Source organism: Neoarius graeffei, chromosome 20, assembly GCF_027579695.1.
Source record: "Neoarius graeffei isolate fNeoGra1 chromosome 20, fNeoGra1.pri, whole genome shotgun sequence".
NCBI lineage: Eukaryota > Metazoa > Chordata > Actinopteri > Siluriformes > Ariidae > Neoarius > Neoarius graeffei.
In genome coordinates this window covers 45,071,601-45,085,510 of record NC_083588.1, presented here as the reverse complement: position 1 = coordinate 45,085,510, position 13,910 = coordinate 45,071,601, and the positions used below count along the sequence as shown (strand labels likewise).

Sequence of the window (13,910 nt, the reverse complement as noted above, 5' to 3'; positions counted from 1 at the left end):
ATTCCTGCTGTATGTGTAGATCAGCATTTGGCAAAGAGACTAACCAGGGAGGAATGGAAGAAACTGAAACTGTCGGGCTGTACTGTAATTGATATAACCTTAGGTTTTCTGTCTTTGCATCACCTCTGTAAGGTTTGTCTCATTATGTTCCCAGAAGTCTATTAGTATACTTTTGGCAGGATCTGTATCACATTGTTCCTCCTCCTCCTTATGCAGTACTTCTTTGTTTAATATTGCTAGACAATGATGCGTGCATTATCGCCACCTAGTGCAGAAAAGTATGCATACAAACAAAAGTGTACACATAAACGTATATACATGCAAACCAGGTCTGCAGTTTTATACCTGATTTGAGGTTGTATATTTTATTGCAGTAAAGTGGGTGGCATGGTGATGCAGTGGTTAGCACTCTCACCTCACAGCAAGCAGGTTCTGGGTTCGAACCTGCTGGTCCACTAGGGCCTTTCTCTGCGGAGTTTGCATGTTTTCCCTGTGCCTGTGTGGGTTTCCTCTGGGTGCTCCAGCTTCATTCCACAGTCCAAAGACATATGAATTAGGTCAAATGGCTACTCTAAATTGCTCATAGGTGTGAATGTGAGTGTGAATGGCTGTCTGTCTCTCGGTGTTAGCCCTGTGATAGACTGGCGAACTGTCCAGGGTGTACTCCCCTCTCACCCAATGTCAGCTGGGATTGGCTCCCTCTATAGATGAAGGACAGATGGATGGATTTCCCTCTAGAGAGAAGAGATGGATGGATGGATGGATGGATGGATGGATGGATGGATGGATGGATGGATGGATGGATGGATTTCCCTCTAGAGAGAAGAGATGGATGGATGGATTTCCCTCTAGAGAAAAGAGATGGATGGATGGATTTCCCTCTAGAGAGAAGAGATGGATGGATGGATGGATGGATGGATGGATGGATGGATGGATGGATGGATGGATGGATTTCCCTCTAGAGAGAAGAGATGGATGGATTTCCCTCTATAGATAATGGATGGATGATGGATGGATGGAGGGATGAATGGATGGATTTCCCTCTAGAGAGAAGAGATGGATGGATTTCCCTCTATAGATGATGGATGGATGGATGGATGGATGGATGGATGGATGGATGGATTTCCCTCTAGAGAGAAGAGATGGATGGATGGATTTCCCTCGAGAGAGAAGAGATGGATAGATGGATTTCCCTCGAGAGAGAAGAGATGGATGGATGGATTTCCCTCTATAGATAATGGATGGATGGATGGATGGATGGATGATGGATGGATTTCCCTCTAGAGAGAAGAGATGGATGGATGGATGGATGGATGGATGGATGGATGGATTTACCTCTATAGATAATGGATGGATGGATGGATGGATGGATGGATGGATGGATTTCCCTCTATAGAAATCCATCAGTAATATTTTCCAGTTCCAAATGTTCAATCATGGATAATTAACATAACACATGCACAGTACCAGTCAAACGTTTGGATATATTTACTCATGACGATGATTAATTGTGTTCAAACTTTTGACTGGTATTGTAGAGCACTATACAGTATATGACCTCATTACATACATGTCAATCTTTAGTTACCCATGCCCTTACAAAATCTGTACTTTTCCCTTACAGACACCCATGAGCCCTTATACACGAGAAAAAATTCCAATATATAATCCAAAGCACTGATTGTTTTATTCCACATTATACACTCCTATTGTAACAGGCATATTTATCACACTGCATCAAGTTAAAGGGATCAAATAAGCAGGTACTGAATAAAAATAAATTTTAGATCCTAGAGAAAACAACTGAATTAAAAAGGACTATATGTACAGTCAAGTAAAAATTAGTATACAGTAGGTAATCGTATGGGGCCAAGTAAAATTAAGGATTAATTTCACGAGTGATTTTGAAGTTTTGAAATCACGAGTGAAATTGATCTTTAATTTTAAGAGGAACCATACGATTACTTGTTTATAATATATAGGGCCAAATTCATACTTCGGAAGCCATTCAAGTTCACAACATTTGTCATTCACATTTTCTGAACCAATCAGGGCGCAAGACTATCTTGCACGTTTGAATTAGTTTCTAAAGCGTCTTTCATCATGACAAAAAAACTGCGATAGCACCTTGTCTAACTCACAGCATTCAATATGCCACTAGAGAGTTGTTTATTTGTCTTTCTGCTGCCCATTTCTTAAACACAGAAAGCCAGAAATTCGTACTTTTTTGGTATTTTCATTTTTGCTTGCAGCTTTCAATTGGTTTATCATTTCTTCATCAAATATAGCGAAACGGGGCATTGCTGAGTCAGCAGAGTCAGCCATTTTATTGACAAAATTTGCTAATTTTTGTAACCATAACCAAGCAACGAACTAGCCAATAATAGCATTTCAGAAATACGGCCCTGTGTTAAGGAAAAAAAGCCCTCCTTGATTGACCAATCAGAATTGAGTAATTTGTCCCTATGTATTATAATCTACTAAAGAGAATGACTGAACTATGAACTTAATTATTTAATATACATTGTATCAGTAATACCAGAATTATTGTTGTAAATTTTGCAAATAAAATGTATTAATATTAAGTAGTTCATAAACATTACACAAAGTTCTATTTGACAAGTGTTAACATCACCTACAATATTACATTCCACTGAAGAAAATTACTTGAAATATAACAGCAGTACTAAGTAGGTATGTTAATTAAAATAGTAGGTTACATGTAATAAATTATATATAATCACGTCAAACAGTAAATGAAGGTTAGTAAAAGTTCCATTTGAGAAAAAAGTGTTGACACCGCAAGCAGTGTTCGATCCAACTAAAGATGACTGAACCACATCAAGTATATTATGTAAACAAGGATAAGTGAAAATATTAATAAATTATGAAGTTAAATAGAAAATCTTCCCAGTAATTTATAACAAGAATTTAAATCTTATTCCTTTTTGGAGTGTTCTTTGTTGTACAAAGATGTTGCAGATTTGGCACTAGCTATAATATCACTGCTTGGGTAGCAGTTGTAGCTCCTCATCACAGTTCATTTTAATTTGCAGATATGCAGTTAATGTGTCTGCAGCCATATTTTTTCTGTACTCAGTATGAATTTTCCTAACCAATGAAAAAGCCCTCTCACTATCTGCATTGTTATGTGGGAGGCACAGCAAAGCAGTAAAAAGTTGTTTCAGCATTGGAAACCTGGCAACACCCAGAGCAGTTTTTACATCGAAGACCTTTCCCCAATATACATCTATTATTTTCCTGGTCAATAAAAGAAAATCAGAGCACGGCAAACATGTAGATGGTGTTAACTTACTTCCATCCCCTACTACACATTTGAGAGACAGGTTACCAACGGTCGTTACCACCATTACTCTTCATTCAATACTTTTCCAGTTTACTGACGACTGATGGTAGTAACGAGTGTTGGTCATCTGTGTCTACATACTATAATGTCTTTCAGCAATTAAAATGTTTAGGGAAGCGAAACCAGAAATCGCTGGGTAACTACAGTTGCCGTTGTATAAACGGCGACTCCCAGTATCGCCTCCCTAAATTATCATGATAAGGGAGGAAGCTTTCCTACATGCAAACAGTAAAAACATTGAAAAAAACCACACAAATGCTTATCTGTGCAGTCTTTGAATTGAGAAACATTTTTTCATTCGCTAGCTGTGAAAAATGGTCTGCCACAGTCTGGGGGATGTTGTGTTCCACGAGAAATTGGCAGAACATAACTTCTGCAGCCATCACAGAAGTCTGGGCAGTCCGAGCCGATGTACTTAAATGACCGAGAAAACCATGTGCAAATATAAAACCACATAAATCAAAAATAGTTCCATTTCACTGGGCATGCGTGTTTGAAAAAATAAATGGTGGATGCTAAGAAAATTTTCTCGAAGTAACGGAAAAAATCTCTGATACAAAACAGAATTTTCCCGTATGAAAATCAGTGTACACTGTATTAGCCAAAAAATTGCATTTAAACCGTATAACCTGACATGTATGTCATTATACTGTATATAACATCATTACACCACAGTTACTGGGCAAAACAATGTTATTCCATGTCATATAACATGCTCTACACTGTAGTGATGTTCATAAAAGGTATACATATGTATGTATGACTTCGTACTTCCAGAACCACTCTAAACCTCAAATGAATGTGTTACTTAGTTTGTGTAATCACATTTTATTGGCTACAAACAGGGGCATTTGTAGGGATTCTGGAGGCCCCAGGCAAAACCCAACCCGCGCATGGAGTGATTGTAATCATCTAACACAATATTGTCAAGGCACTCGGGCCCCAAATGCGATTGAGAATGTTAATGCATTAATGTGATCATTTTGATAGCTCTATCATTAATAACAGCTTAGACAGAATAAGCTGGGCTACTGACTAGTTAGCTTTTGTTAGAATTCAATTGACAACCAACGCATTTATCTGCTGGGACAAATCAAACCCTTGGCATAACTAATTTATTCAGTATAACAGATTCTCACTTACCACTGTTTGGTTGTTTTCTTTTCTTCCTCCTCTTGCCTTCGCTTTCTTATTAGATTGCCTGAAAGGTAAGTGTGCTTCATGGTGTTAGGTTGCTGCTCTGTAATTACAAAATTTTTGGCAGCAAGCTAGTAACATAGAGACCCTAACCTCCAAGGTTCTCACAAAAATGTGGTTGTCCTCAGGGGCCCCCGTCCAGCTTGGGGCCCCAGGAAATTGTCTGCTTTGCCTCCCCTGTTGCGGCAACCCTGTTTGTGTGCAGCATGTTTGATGAAATCAACTGACATGAGAAGCAACCTCATACTGAACATTTTGGGCACAAAACCCTCAGCTAATTAATTAGCTAGCTAATTTAGATTAGAACAATACTTCATTTGGGTGAATTATTTGCTACCTGATTGAAATGTGTGCTAAATTCATACACACACATGCACACAGTGTCCATCTTTCAAATATGATCACAACTTGATCAATTCATCGAAGTATTGATTATTCGATTTTGTTGTACGCATTTGAATGACAAGTAGCTCTATAGCCTAATTAGTTATGTATGATAAGTTATTGCAGTAGTTGATTTATTGGCACTCATGTGCCACACAACTACCTGCTATTTCTTTCCGCACACTGTATTATCATCATCCTGTCCCTTTATTTATCTGGTCCGTAGCATGTGATTTGCTCATTCTACAGAAATGTGGGGCGGGCATACTGCTGAAGAGGAAGAAGAGAATGCAAAGAGAGACAGGAAAGGGGGGAGGAGGGGGGGATACTGCAGCTCAGCACAAGATGGCTACGGTTCCCTCCAGCTCAAATCCTGGTAAGTGTCTACTTAAACATTATCCTCCTCAATATGTGTGCATGTCTCACACACACCTGGCACTGCCTATGTGCACTTCCTCTACTTAGTTGTCCAGCATGCTGTGTCTGAGAGGAGGGGTATCATTTTGCGATCAGTGAAGCTCAACAATTCTAAGGGTTCTTTCCTGTGTCCCACTGGGGGAAGCTGATAACAGAGGGTTTCTCTTTCACAAAAGGCTCAGAGGAGAACACATTTAAAAAGCTAGAAACAGTAACCATTCAAAGAATCCTTGAGAAACCTTCTTCTGAGACTGTAGTAATGATCTATTCAGACTTTTTCATCTAAATCATCAAGTTTGAGATCCTTTCATTATTCACTATTGCATGACAAATCTACGGTCTTGTCTTGAGTCTGATCTGTACAGCACTTATTAATCACATGCAAAGAATTTACTTGATTGAACCGAGTACTGTAGTCTATGCTATACACATAGTATATGCTATATACAGTACTATGCATCCAAATATCAGAGATACACTTACCCACCACTTTCATAGGAACACATGTACATCTGCTTATTCATGTTCATCAGCCTACGGTGTAGCAGCCGAACAGTGGATAAAATTATCCAGATACAGGTCAAGAGCTTCAGTTAATGTTCACACCAAACATCAGAATGGGAAAAATGTGATCTTAGTGACTTTGATCATGGCATGGTTGTTGGTGCCAGATGGGCTGGATCATTATTTCAAAAACTGCCGATCTTCTGGAATTTTCCTGCACAGCAGGCTTTCACACAGAATGGTGCGGAAAAAAAAAACATCTAGTGACTGGCAGAACATCAAAACTTGAGGTAAATAGGCAATAACAGCAGAAGACCACACTGGAATCCACTCCTGTTAGCCGTTGGGCGGCATGGTGGTGTAGTGGTTAGCACTTTCGCCTCAGAGCAAGAAGGTTCTGGATTCGAGCCCAGAGGCCAACAGGGACCTTTCTGTGTGGAGTTTGCATTTTCTCCCCGTGTCTGCGTCGGTTTCGTCTGGGTGCTTCGGTTTCCCCCACAGTCCAAAGACGTGGTTCGGTTAACATAGGGTGGCCATGGGCTGAAGTGCCCTTGAGCGAGGCACCTAACCCCCAACTGTTCCCCGGGCGCTGTAGCATAGCTGCCCACTGCTCTGGGTGTGTGTGTGTGTGTGTGTGTTCACTGCTTCAGATGTGTTAAATGCAGAGGACGAATTTTACTGTGCTTGAGTGTGCATGTGACAAATAAATCACTTCTTCTAAATCACCAGGAGAATAGCAGTTTCTAAAACACTCAAACCAGCACATCTGGCAGTATCAACCATGCCACTTTCGAAGTCACTGAGATCACATTATTTGAAGAAATAACAGTGCATAATATGCATTAGCCTGCATTGGTACAATCTGTAAAGGCATCATAATCAATGGTAGTGATTTTTGCTATATAGTATGCTTTTATATTGTCTTTGCAAAATCCTGATATCAGTCAAAGTTACCACAAGCACACAACTGTCTAGAATGTCTTTGTATGCTCTAGCATTAAGAATTACCATTTACTGGAACAAAGGTATCCAAATCTGTTCCAGCATGACAATGCCCCTGAGCACAAAGCAAGATCCATAAAAATATGGTTTGTCACGGTTGGAGTGGAAGAACTCAAGTGTCCCGCACAGAGCATTGACCTTAATCCCACTGAACGCATGTTTGATGAACTGGAATGGCAACTGCATGCCAGGCCTTTCAGCCCTGCGATGATCTGGTGACTTGTCTAGGGTGTACCCCACCTCTTGCCCATAGTCAGCTGGGATAGGCTCCAGCTTGCCTGCGACCCTGCATAGGATAAGCGGTTATGGATAATGGGTGGATGGATGGCTGCCAGGCCTGATCATGCAACATCAGTACCTGAGTTCATGAATGCTCTTGTGGCTGAATGGGCACAAATCCCCACAATCACACTCCAGAATGTAGTGGAAAGCCTGCCCAGAAGAGTGGAGCAAGCAAGTTCTGGGTTTGAACCTTGCAGCCTTTCTTTGTGGAGTTTGCCTGTTCTTCCCATACCTGCGTGGGTTTCCTCCAGATGCTCCAGTTTTCTCCCATAGTCCAAAAACATACAGATTAGGTTTGCATGTCAACTGGCTACTCTAAATTGCCCATAGGTGTGAATGTGTGTGTGAATGGTTGTTCATCTCTGTTTTAACCCTGCTGTAGATTGGCGACCTATCCAGGGTGTACCCCACCTGTTGCCTAATGTCAGCTGGGATTGGCTCAAGCTTCCCTGATGGATAAGCAATATAGATAATGGACGGATGGCTGGATGGCTGGATGGATGGATGGATGGATAATATAATTGGCAAAATGATCATCTCTGCCATATGTGTCTATATACAGTTGCCCCCTTGGATTGTATTCTGTCTCACTTTCTTTGAATAAAACCTGCCAAATTTGGTTTGGTTTCAGCTTCACAATTAACTTGTTTGCTAAGACCTTTCAATTCACTTACACGACTGAGCCTCACTATCTTTTCCCTTTCTTTCAGTCGAGTCACCCTGTTTGCCAAAGAGGCATATCCTTTTGTTGGGGTATCGTGGCTCTGGCAAGACCTCATCCTGCATCACCATTACTGGCCAAGAAGAGCTACAGTCCAGGCTGCACACAGAAGAGCCTGTTCTCTGCACAAAGACATTTGGCAGCAGGCTCCTTCTTGTGGTGGACACTCCTGGATGGACCATGGATGATGGAGATGCAACAGAAGAAAAGCTGGACAGCCAGAACTCCACAGTGGCCCACATCAGGCACCTGTGTTATCCAGGCATTCATGCCATGCTGCTGGTGGTGCCAATTGGAGAGCCGTTCACTGAACGCCACAGGAAGGGCTTGGTGGATCGTGTAGAGGCAGCTGGGACAGATGTGTGGAAATTCTCTATAGTATTGTTCACCAGGGCAGACAGGCTCTGGGGCAATGGTGTAGAAGAGTTTATCACAGAAGGTGGAAAGCCACTTCAGAGACTGGTGGAGAGGTGTGGGAACCGATACCATGCTCTAGATAACACCTGCACTGACAACAGCACACAGGTTAATGAGCTTCTGCAAAAGTTGGAAGAGATGGTGCAGGAGAATAAGGGATCCTTCTTTGCAATGGATGAGAGGATTGAGACATCTTCAAGCGTCTCAAGGATGTTACAAGGAGAAGTGGGAGAGGGAATGATCACAGGTGATACAGAGGTGACATCACCGATGTTTAGATCACCACCAAGAGGTGAGTGCTTTGCATAGCTCTCTGTTTTATATCTATGGTTAAGTTGGAATATTCAGGACCTGTCAACAAAAGGGTCAACAAAACCCTTTGCTCAGGCAATTCAGGAGCCACCTGAAAACTGCTTTTTTTTCAGCTCAAGCAACACTCAGACCAAAGATGACTAAAATTCACTCAGTAGAAAAGTTAATTCACTAAAGGGGATGTGAAATGCAGGCATGCTTTCCTTTCACATTCTTCAGACTTTGTCAAGGTGACTTTTGACCTGTGAATTCGCAGAACTTGGTTTTGTGAACCCATTAAAAACAAGAGTGTGTGGATGTGGCCTCTAGTTGGGAAAAGCATGGGATAGAATGTACCATTTATTATTTATGCTGTTAGCACAGACCTGTCTTATCCTCCCATTTGGTCACCTGCCAATTCTCCCCTGCCACTTAGCAGCTACTAACTGGGGATGCCGAAGACTAGCATGTGCTTTTTCACAGACACGTGAAGTCAGCCAACTGCATCATTTTGAACTGCTGCTCATGCTGCATCACAGGGCACCATAACACACTCAGAGGAAAGTGTGAACATCCCTCTTCCACATACACAAGAACACAGATTCCCACAGTTGGTTAGTGTCACTGTGATAGACAGGAGAGTATGTCAGTTCCCTTGGTGCCATCATACAGTATCGTCAGGATTCAAACCTGTGATCTCCCAACTTTTCTGTTGCGCCACGCAGGAGAGCCTTCTTCTTAACTTTTGTACTAAAACTATGGGGCTAATGTTGCTAACAAGATAAGAGGTGGGGCCAAAGTTTAAAGGGGAAATTGTACGTTTGTTGCAGTGTGGTTTACAATTCCAATGTAAACAGTATAATATCAGAAAAACAGGTTAAACCTACAGGGCTCGACATTAATGGTTGTCCGCTTGTCCGGGACAAGTGATACTTAATGTCAGACAAGTTCATCGTCTCAGTTACTTGTCCGATCGGACAAGTGCCAAAATACGCAGATATTCGGGTTACATATCAAATTTATCAGTTTATTCACATGATTTCCGAAGCATCTCACTCGACATATTGTTTTGATGAATCACCGGATGTTTCTATTCGGAAAGAGCGATGTGCGCATGTGCAATATTCCACTTGCAAAACCGGTCAATACCGCTTCGTGTATTTGAGCTGAAAAGTAAACGGTCGTTTATGATTGGTTTTAATCGTGTCATACACGTGGATTTGTTGACATTTCTGTTGGCGGGATCATTATTCAACTGTATATTTACATTGAGTGTGTGGTAATTTCCAAATCTGTGAATTGTTGTTGATGGTGTTCATTATATAGCCGAGCGTGTGCTGGCGGGGAACGTGCGCCTGCATGCGTGTGGATTGACAGGGAGTGAGGTAGGAGTGGGGAAAGTTATCTATGAAATACCAAGCTGTCAAATGGCTGCTAATTAGGTTACCAGATGTATTAATTAACTAATTAGTAATGGGAGTTTAGGGATTTGAAACATAGGGCTCTATAATTTAGATATAATTATGGATTATTTGAAATTATCTTTTTTTTTACCATTAAATACCATACAGGAGCCACACTGAATAATTAAACAACAATTAATCAGTGGAGGATATATATTCAAAATTAATAATTTAAAAATGAAAATTTATATAATTTTAATGTTCTGGTTTTCAATTTCTCATAAATTAATGATTGATGGAGTCCAATTAATGGAGCAGAACTCAAGGGTTGATAGATGAAGATGAATAGAAACTTTATTTGTATCCATTCATCTGTGAGTCAATAGAGGTGTGGAGGTTTTCATAACAAGATATATTATCTTGTCATTTGATAACTAGATTTCAGTGTATAATAGTGATTTGCAGTATTAATCAGTCAATTTTATCAGTTGTTTTTATTTGTAGCATTGTTGTTATTTGTTTCTCTTGTCCAAACTAGTGATATCTCATCAAGTCATAAATTTTATGATGTTACTTTTTGTGATATTTGTTACTGAACTGCAGAGTACTGATCTGTGTATATATAGTGGTTAGTGTTTCTGGATCTCATAGTATAGTTATTTTGTTCTTAAAATTTTATGTTCATAATTTCTACTCTATTGGAATATATTGCTTCTGAACTTCAGCATAATAATTGGTGAATTATGGTATCAATCAGTCTGTTTTACTATATTTTTGAACTTTTGCCTCAGTATATCAAGTACTGATTACTTTTAATTCATAGATATTATGCATATGTTGTGAATTCGGAAACAAATGCCATAAAGATTGTTGGGTTACAAATAGTTTGGGGGGGGGTTCTCAAATATTTCTTCGGACAAGTCTTCACATTCGGACAAGTAAATTTCCTTTCAACTTGCCCGACAGGACAAGTGGTTTCAAAAGTTAATGTAGAGCCCTGACCTAGGATCCAACAACAATTTCTCTTTAGAGAGGGTTCTGTATAATATTCAAGGTAAACAAGAGTGCTCCGAGGACACAATATCCCCCATTGGCAACTATGCCATAACTCTGGTAAAATATGCCTGAATTTAACAAAATTGGAATATGTGTATTATCAACATATAACAAAGAATCCTGTCAAGTTTCGTGAAATTCCTCCAAAAATTGTGAGAGGAGTTGATTTCAGAAGGTGAGTACCCTTCCTGGGATGGATGGATGGACGGACGGACGGACGGACGGACAGACAGATGAACATCGCCACAACATAATCCCCCTTTGGGCCTTTCAGCCAGCAGGGGATAATAAAAACCTTTAATGCTGAAGAACCTTGAAGAAACTCTTTTTTTTTCCCCCTAAGAGTGTATTGATATACATGATTCATATAGTACATCCTGTCTCACACTGTCCTGCTTATATTTGACTGTTTTGTGTTTTTTATTTCCCTTGTCCTCCTCTCTATCTGTCCCTCTATCGCTTACTCTCAGAGTTGCGCATGTTGTTAGTGGGATGGCAAGGTTCAGGCAAAAGTTCAGCAGGAAACATGATCTTGGGTGCACGCAAGTTTGAATCAGGTTGTCATACTGAAGTCTCCTTGCGTCGTCAGGCCCACGTTAATGGGCGCCGTGTGACAATAGTGGACACACCAGGCTGGGACTGGTTTTCTGTCCATCGCACACCTCGTCACGTCAGAAAGGAAATTAAACGAGGGGCGGAGCTGCTTCACCCTGGCCCACATGCTCTCCTACTGGTCATTCCTGTAATCTCCACTCTCACGTCCAGGAAGAGACGAGCCCTTGAGAGCCACCTGGAGATGTTTGGTGAGGACGCCTCTCTCCACACCATTGTACTGTTCTCTTGTGGTGATTGGCTGGGCTGCACACCAATCGAGGAGCAGCTCCAAAGGGATGGTGGGCAATTTTTGAGTCTGATGGAGCACTGTTTGAACTACTACCACGTACTGGATAGCACCAATGCAAAGAGAGGTCAAGAACAGGTGGGTGAACTTCTGCTAAAAGTGGAAGAAATGGTGGCACAGAATGAAGAACAGCCGTTCTTACCTGTCAAATGTGAGTACTTCTTACATGTTACAAATGAGTGTTTAATAGATAGATAAAGTAGTAGTTTTTAATAACCGCAAGTCTGAAAGTAGTGCAGGCTGCAAGACAAATCACAAGATTATATTAATGTGCTCATTTATTTCTATATCTAAGACAAGGATTTATACGGCAGAAGCCTTTATTTGTCACATGTACACTCAAGCACAGCAAAATTCCTCCTCTGCACTTAACCCATCTGAAGCAGTGAACACACACATGTGCACACACGCATACCCAGAGCAGTGGGCAGCTATGCTACAGTGCCTGGGGAGCAGTTGGGGATTAGGTGCCTTGCTCAAGGGCACTTCAGCCATGATACAGCAGGAGGGAAAAGCGCTGTTCATTCACTCAACTCCCCTTATATTTTTCCTGCCAGTCCTGGGAATCAAACCAGCAACCCTTTGGGCCCAAGGCTGCTTCGCTAAGCTTCAGGCCATGGCTGCCTCCATCCATCCATTATCTATAGCCGCTTATCCTGTGCAGGGTCACAGGCAAGCTGGAGCCTATCCCAGCTGACTATGCGCGAGAGGTAGGGTACACCCTAGACAATTCGCCAGGTCATCACAGGGCTGACACATAGAGACAAACAACCATTCAGACTCACATTCACACCTACAGTCAATTTAGAGCCAACAATTAGGCTAATCTGCATGTCTTTGGACTGTGGGGAAACCCGGGCAGACACGGGGAGAACATACAAACTCCACTCATATCCCTTTTCCACCAAATCAGTTCCAGGGCTGGTTCGGGGCCAGTGCTGGTGCTGGTTCACAACTCGTTCAACTTGTGAACCAGCTGAGAACCAGTTTGCTTTTCCATAGCTCGGGGTGCTAAGGGGAGCCACGTCATTACGTCACTGTATACGTCAGTTACGTCGCTGCGTTTGCATAAACCTTGGTGCGAACATCGAAGCAACAACAACACGGAGAAGAAGAAGAAGAAGCAGCAACAACAACAATAATGGATGACTGCTGCTTTACTGAATGCATGATATCTCGTCGCTTATTTAAAAATGGCGCCCTCTCGCGGTCTTGCTATTGTTGTTGGTCTTAACAACTCCGCCCCCCTGCTGACGTAAGCAGTTCTTTCCTCTAGCTCAGCAAAGAGCTGGTGCTACCCTGGAACCATTTTTCCTGGCCCAGAGCCAGTTCTTTGTCAGTGGAAACAGAAAACCCGGTTCCAAACTAAGCACTGGCCCCGAACCAGCCCTGGAACTGATTTGGTGGAAAAGGGGTAACAAAAAGGCCCCCGTTGAACCCAGAACCTTCTTGCTGTGAGGCAACAGTGCTAACCACTACACCACCATGCTGCTCCTCTTGTATACTAGACAGGCGCTTTAACTAACTAGGACACAAGGTCCGGGTATAAAAAATACATTGTTATTTAACAACAGAAATCATATAATCAATTCATATGGTGAGATTTTCAATGAGGATACATTTATGGAAGAAGTCTCCTGTTGTGTAATTTTGCAACCTGTATCATGGTTTGCTAGCACTTTTTTAGCTTGGTTCTTATGTGTGTATTTTTTAAAAACACTTACAAAAACAACCTCTCAGGAATGTTTTGAGAATCCGCCTTTGACAAATTACAACCATTAGCTCAAAGCAATTTTTGGCTCAAGGTCACTAAATAGTCCAATTCTGTCTCCTGAATCTTGCCTAATCTGGCCTGTTGCAGAAGAATAGAACTACAGCTGCTAGCATTTTCACTGTTGTTTTGCTTCACTCTTGATTATCATCTGGTACATTCCTATTGCATAGGACTTGATTTGTTTGCAGATAGCA

The 13,910-nt window shown here is 41.4% G+C and overlaps 1 protein-coding gene across 2 annotated transcripts in view; it reads left to right on the top strand.

Moving 5' to 3' along the window:
• Nucleotides 1–5,255: 5,255 nt before the first annotated feature.
• The window catches only part of si:dkey-110g7.8 (GTPase IMAP family member 8), an 18,331-nt gene continuing 9,676 nt past the window's right edge, over nucleotides 5,256–13,910 (top strand). For both annotated transcript variants that reach the window (XM_060901789.1, XM_060901791.1), the window contains exons 1-3: nucleotides 5,256–5,324; nucleotides 7,864–8,583; nucleotides 11,512–12,093. In XM_060901789.1, coding sequence (XP_060757772.1) covers nucleotides 5,294–5,324; nucleotides 7,864–8,583; nucleotides 11,512–12,093 — 1,333 coding nt within the window. In that variant the 5' untranslated portion in view covers nucleotides 5,256–5,293. The remainder of the gene's footprint in view (nucleotides 5,325–7,863; nucleotides 8,584–11,511; nucleotides 12,094–13,910) is intronic.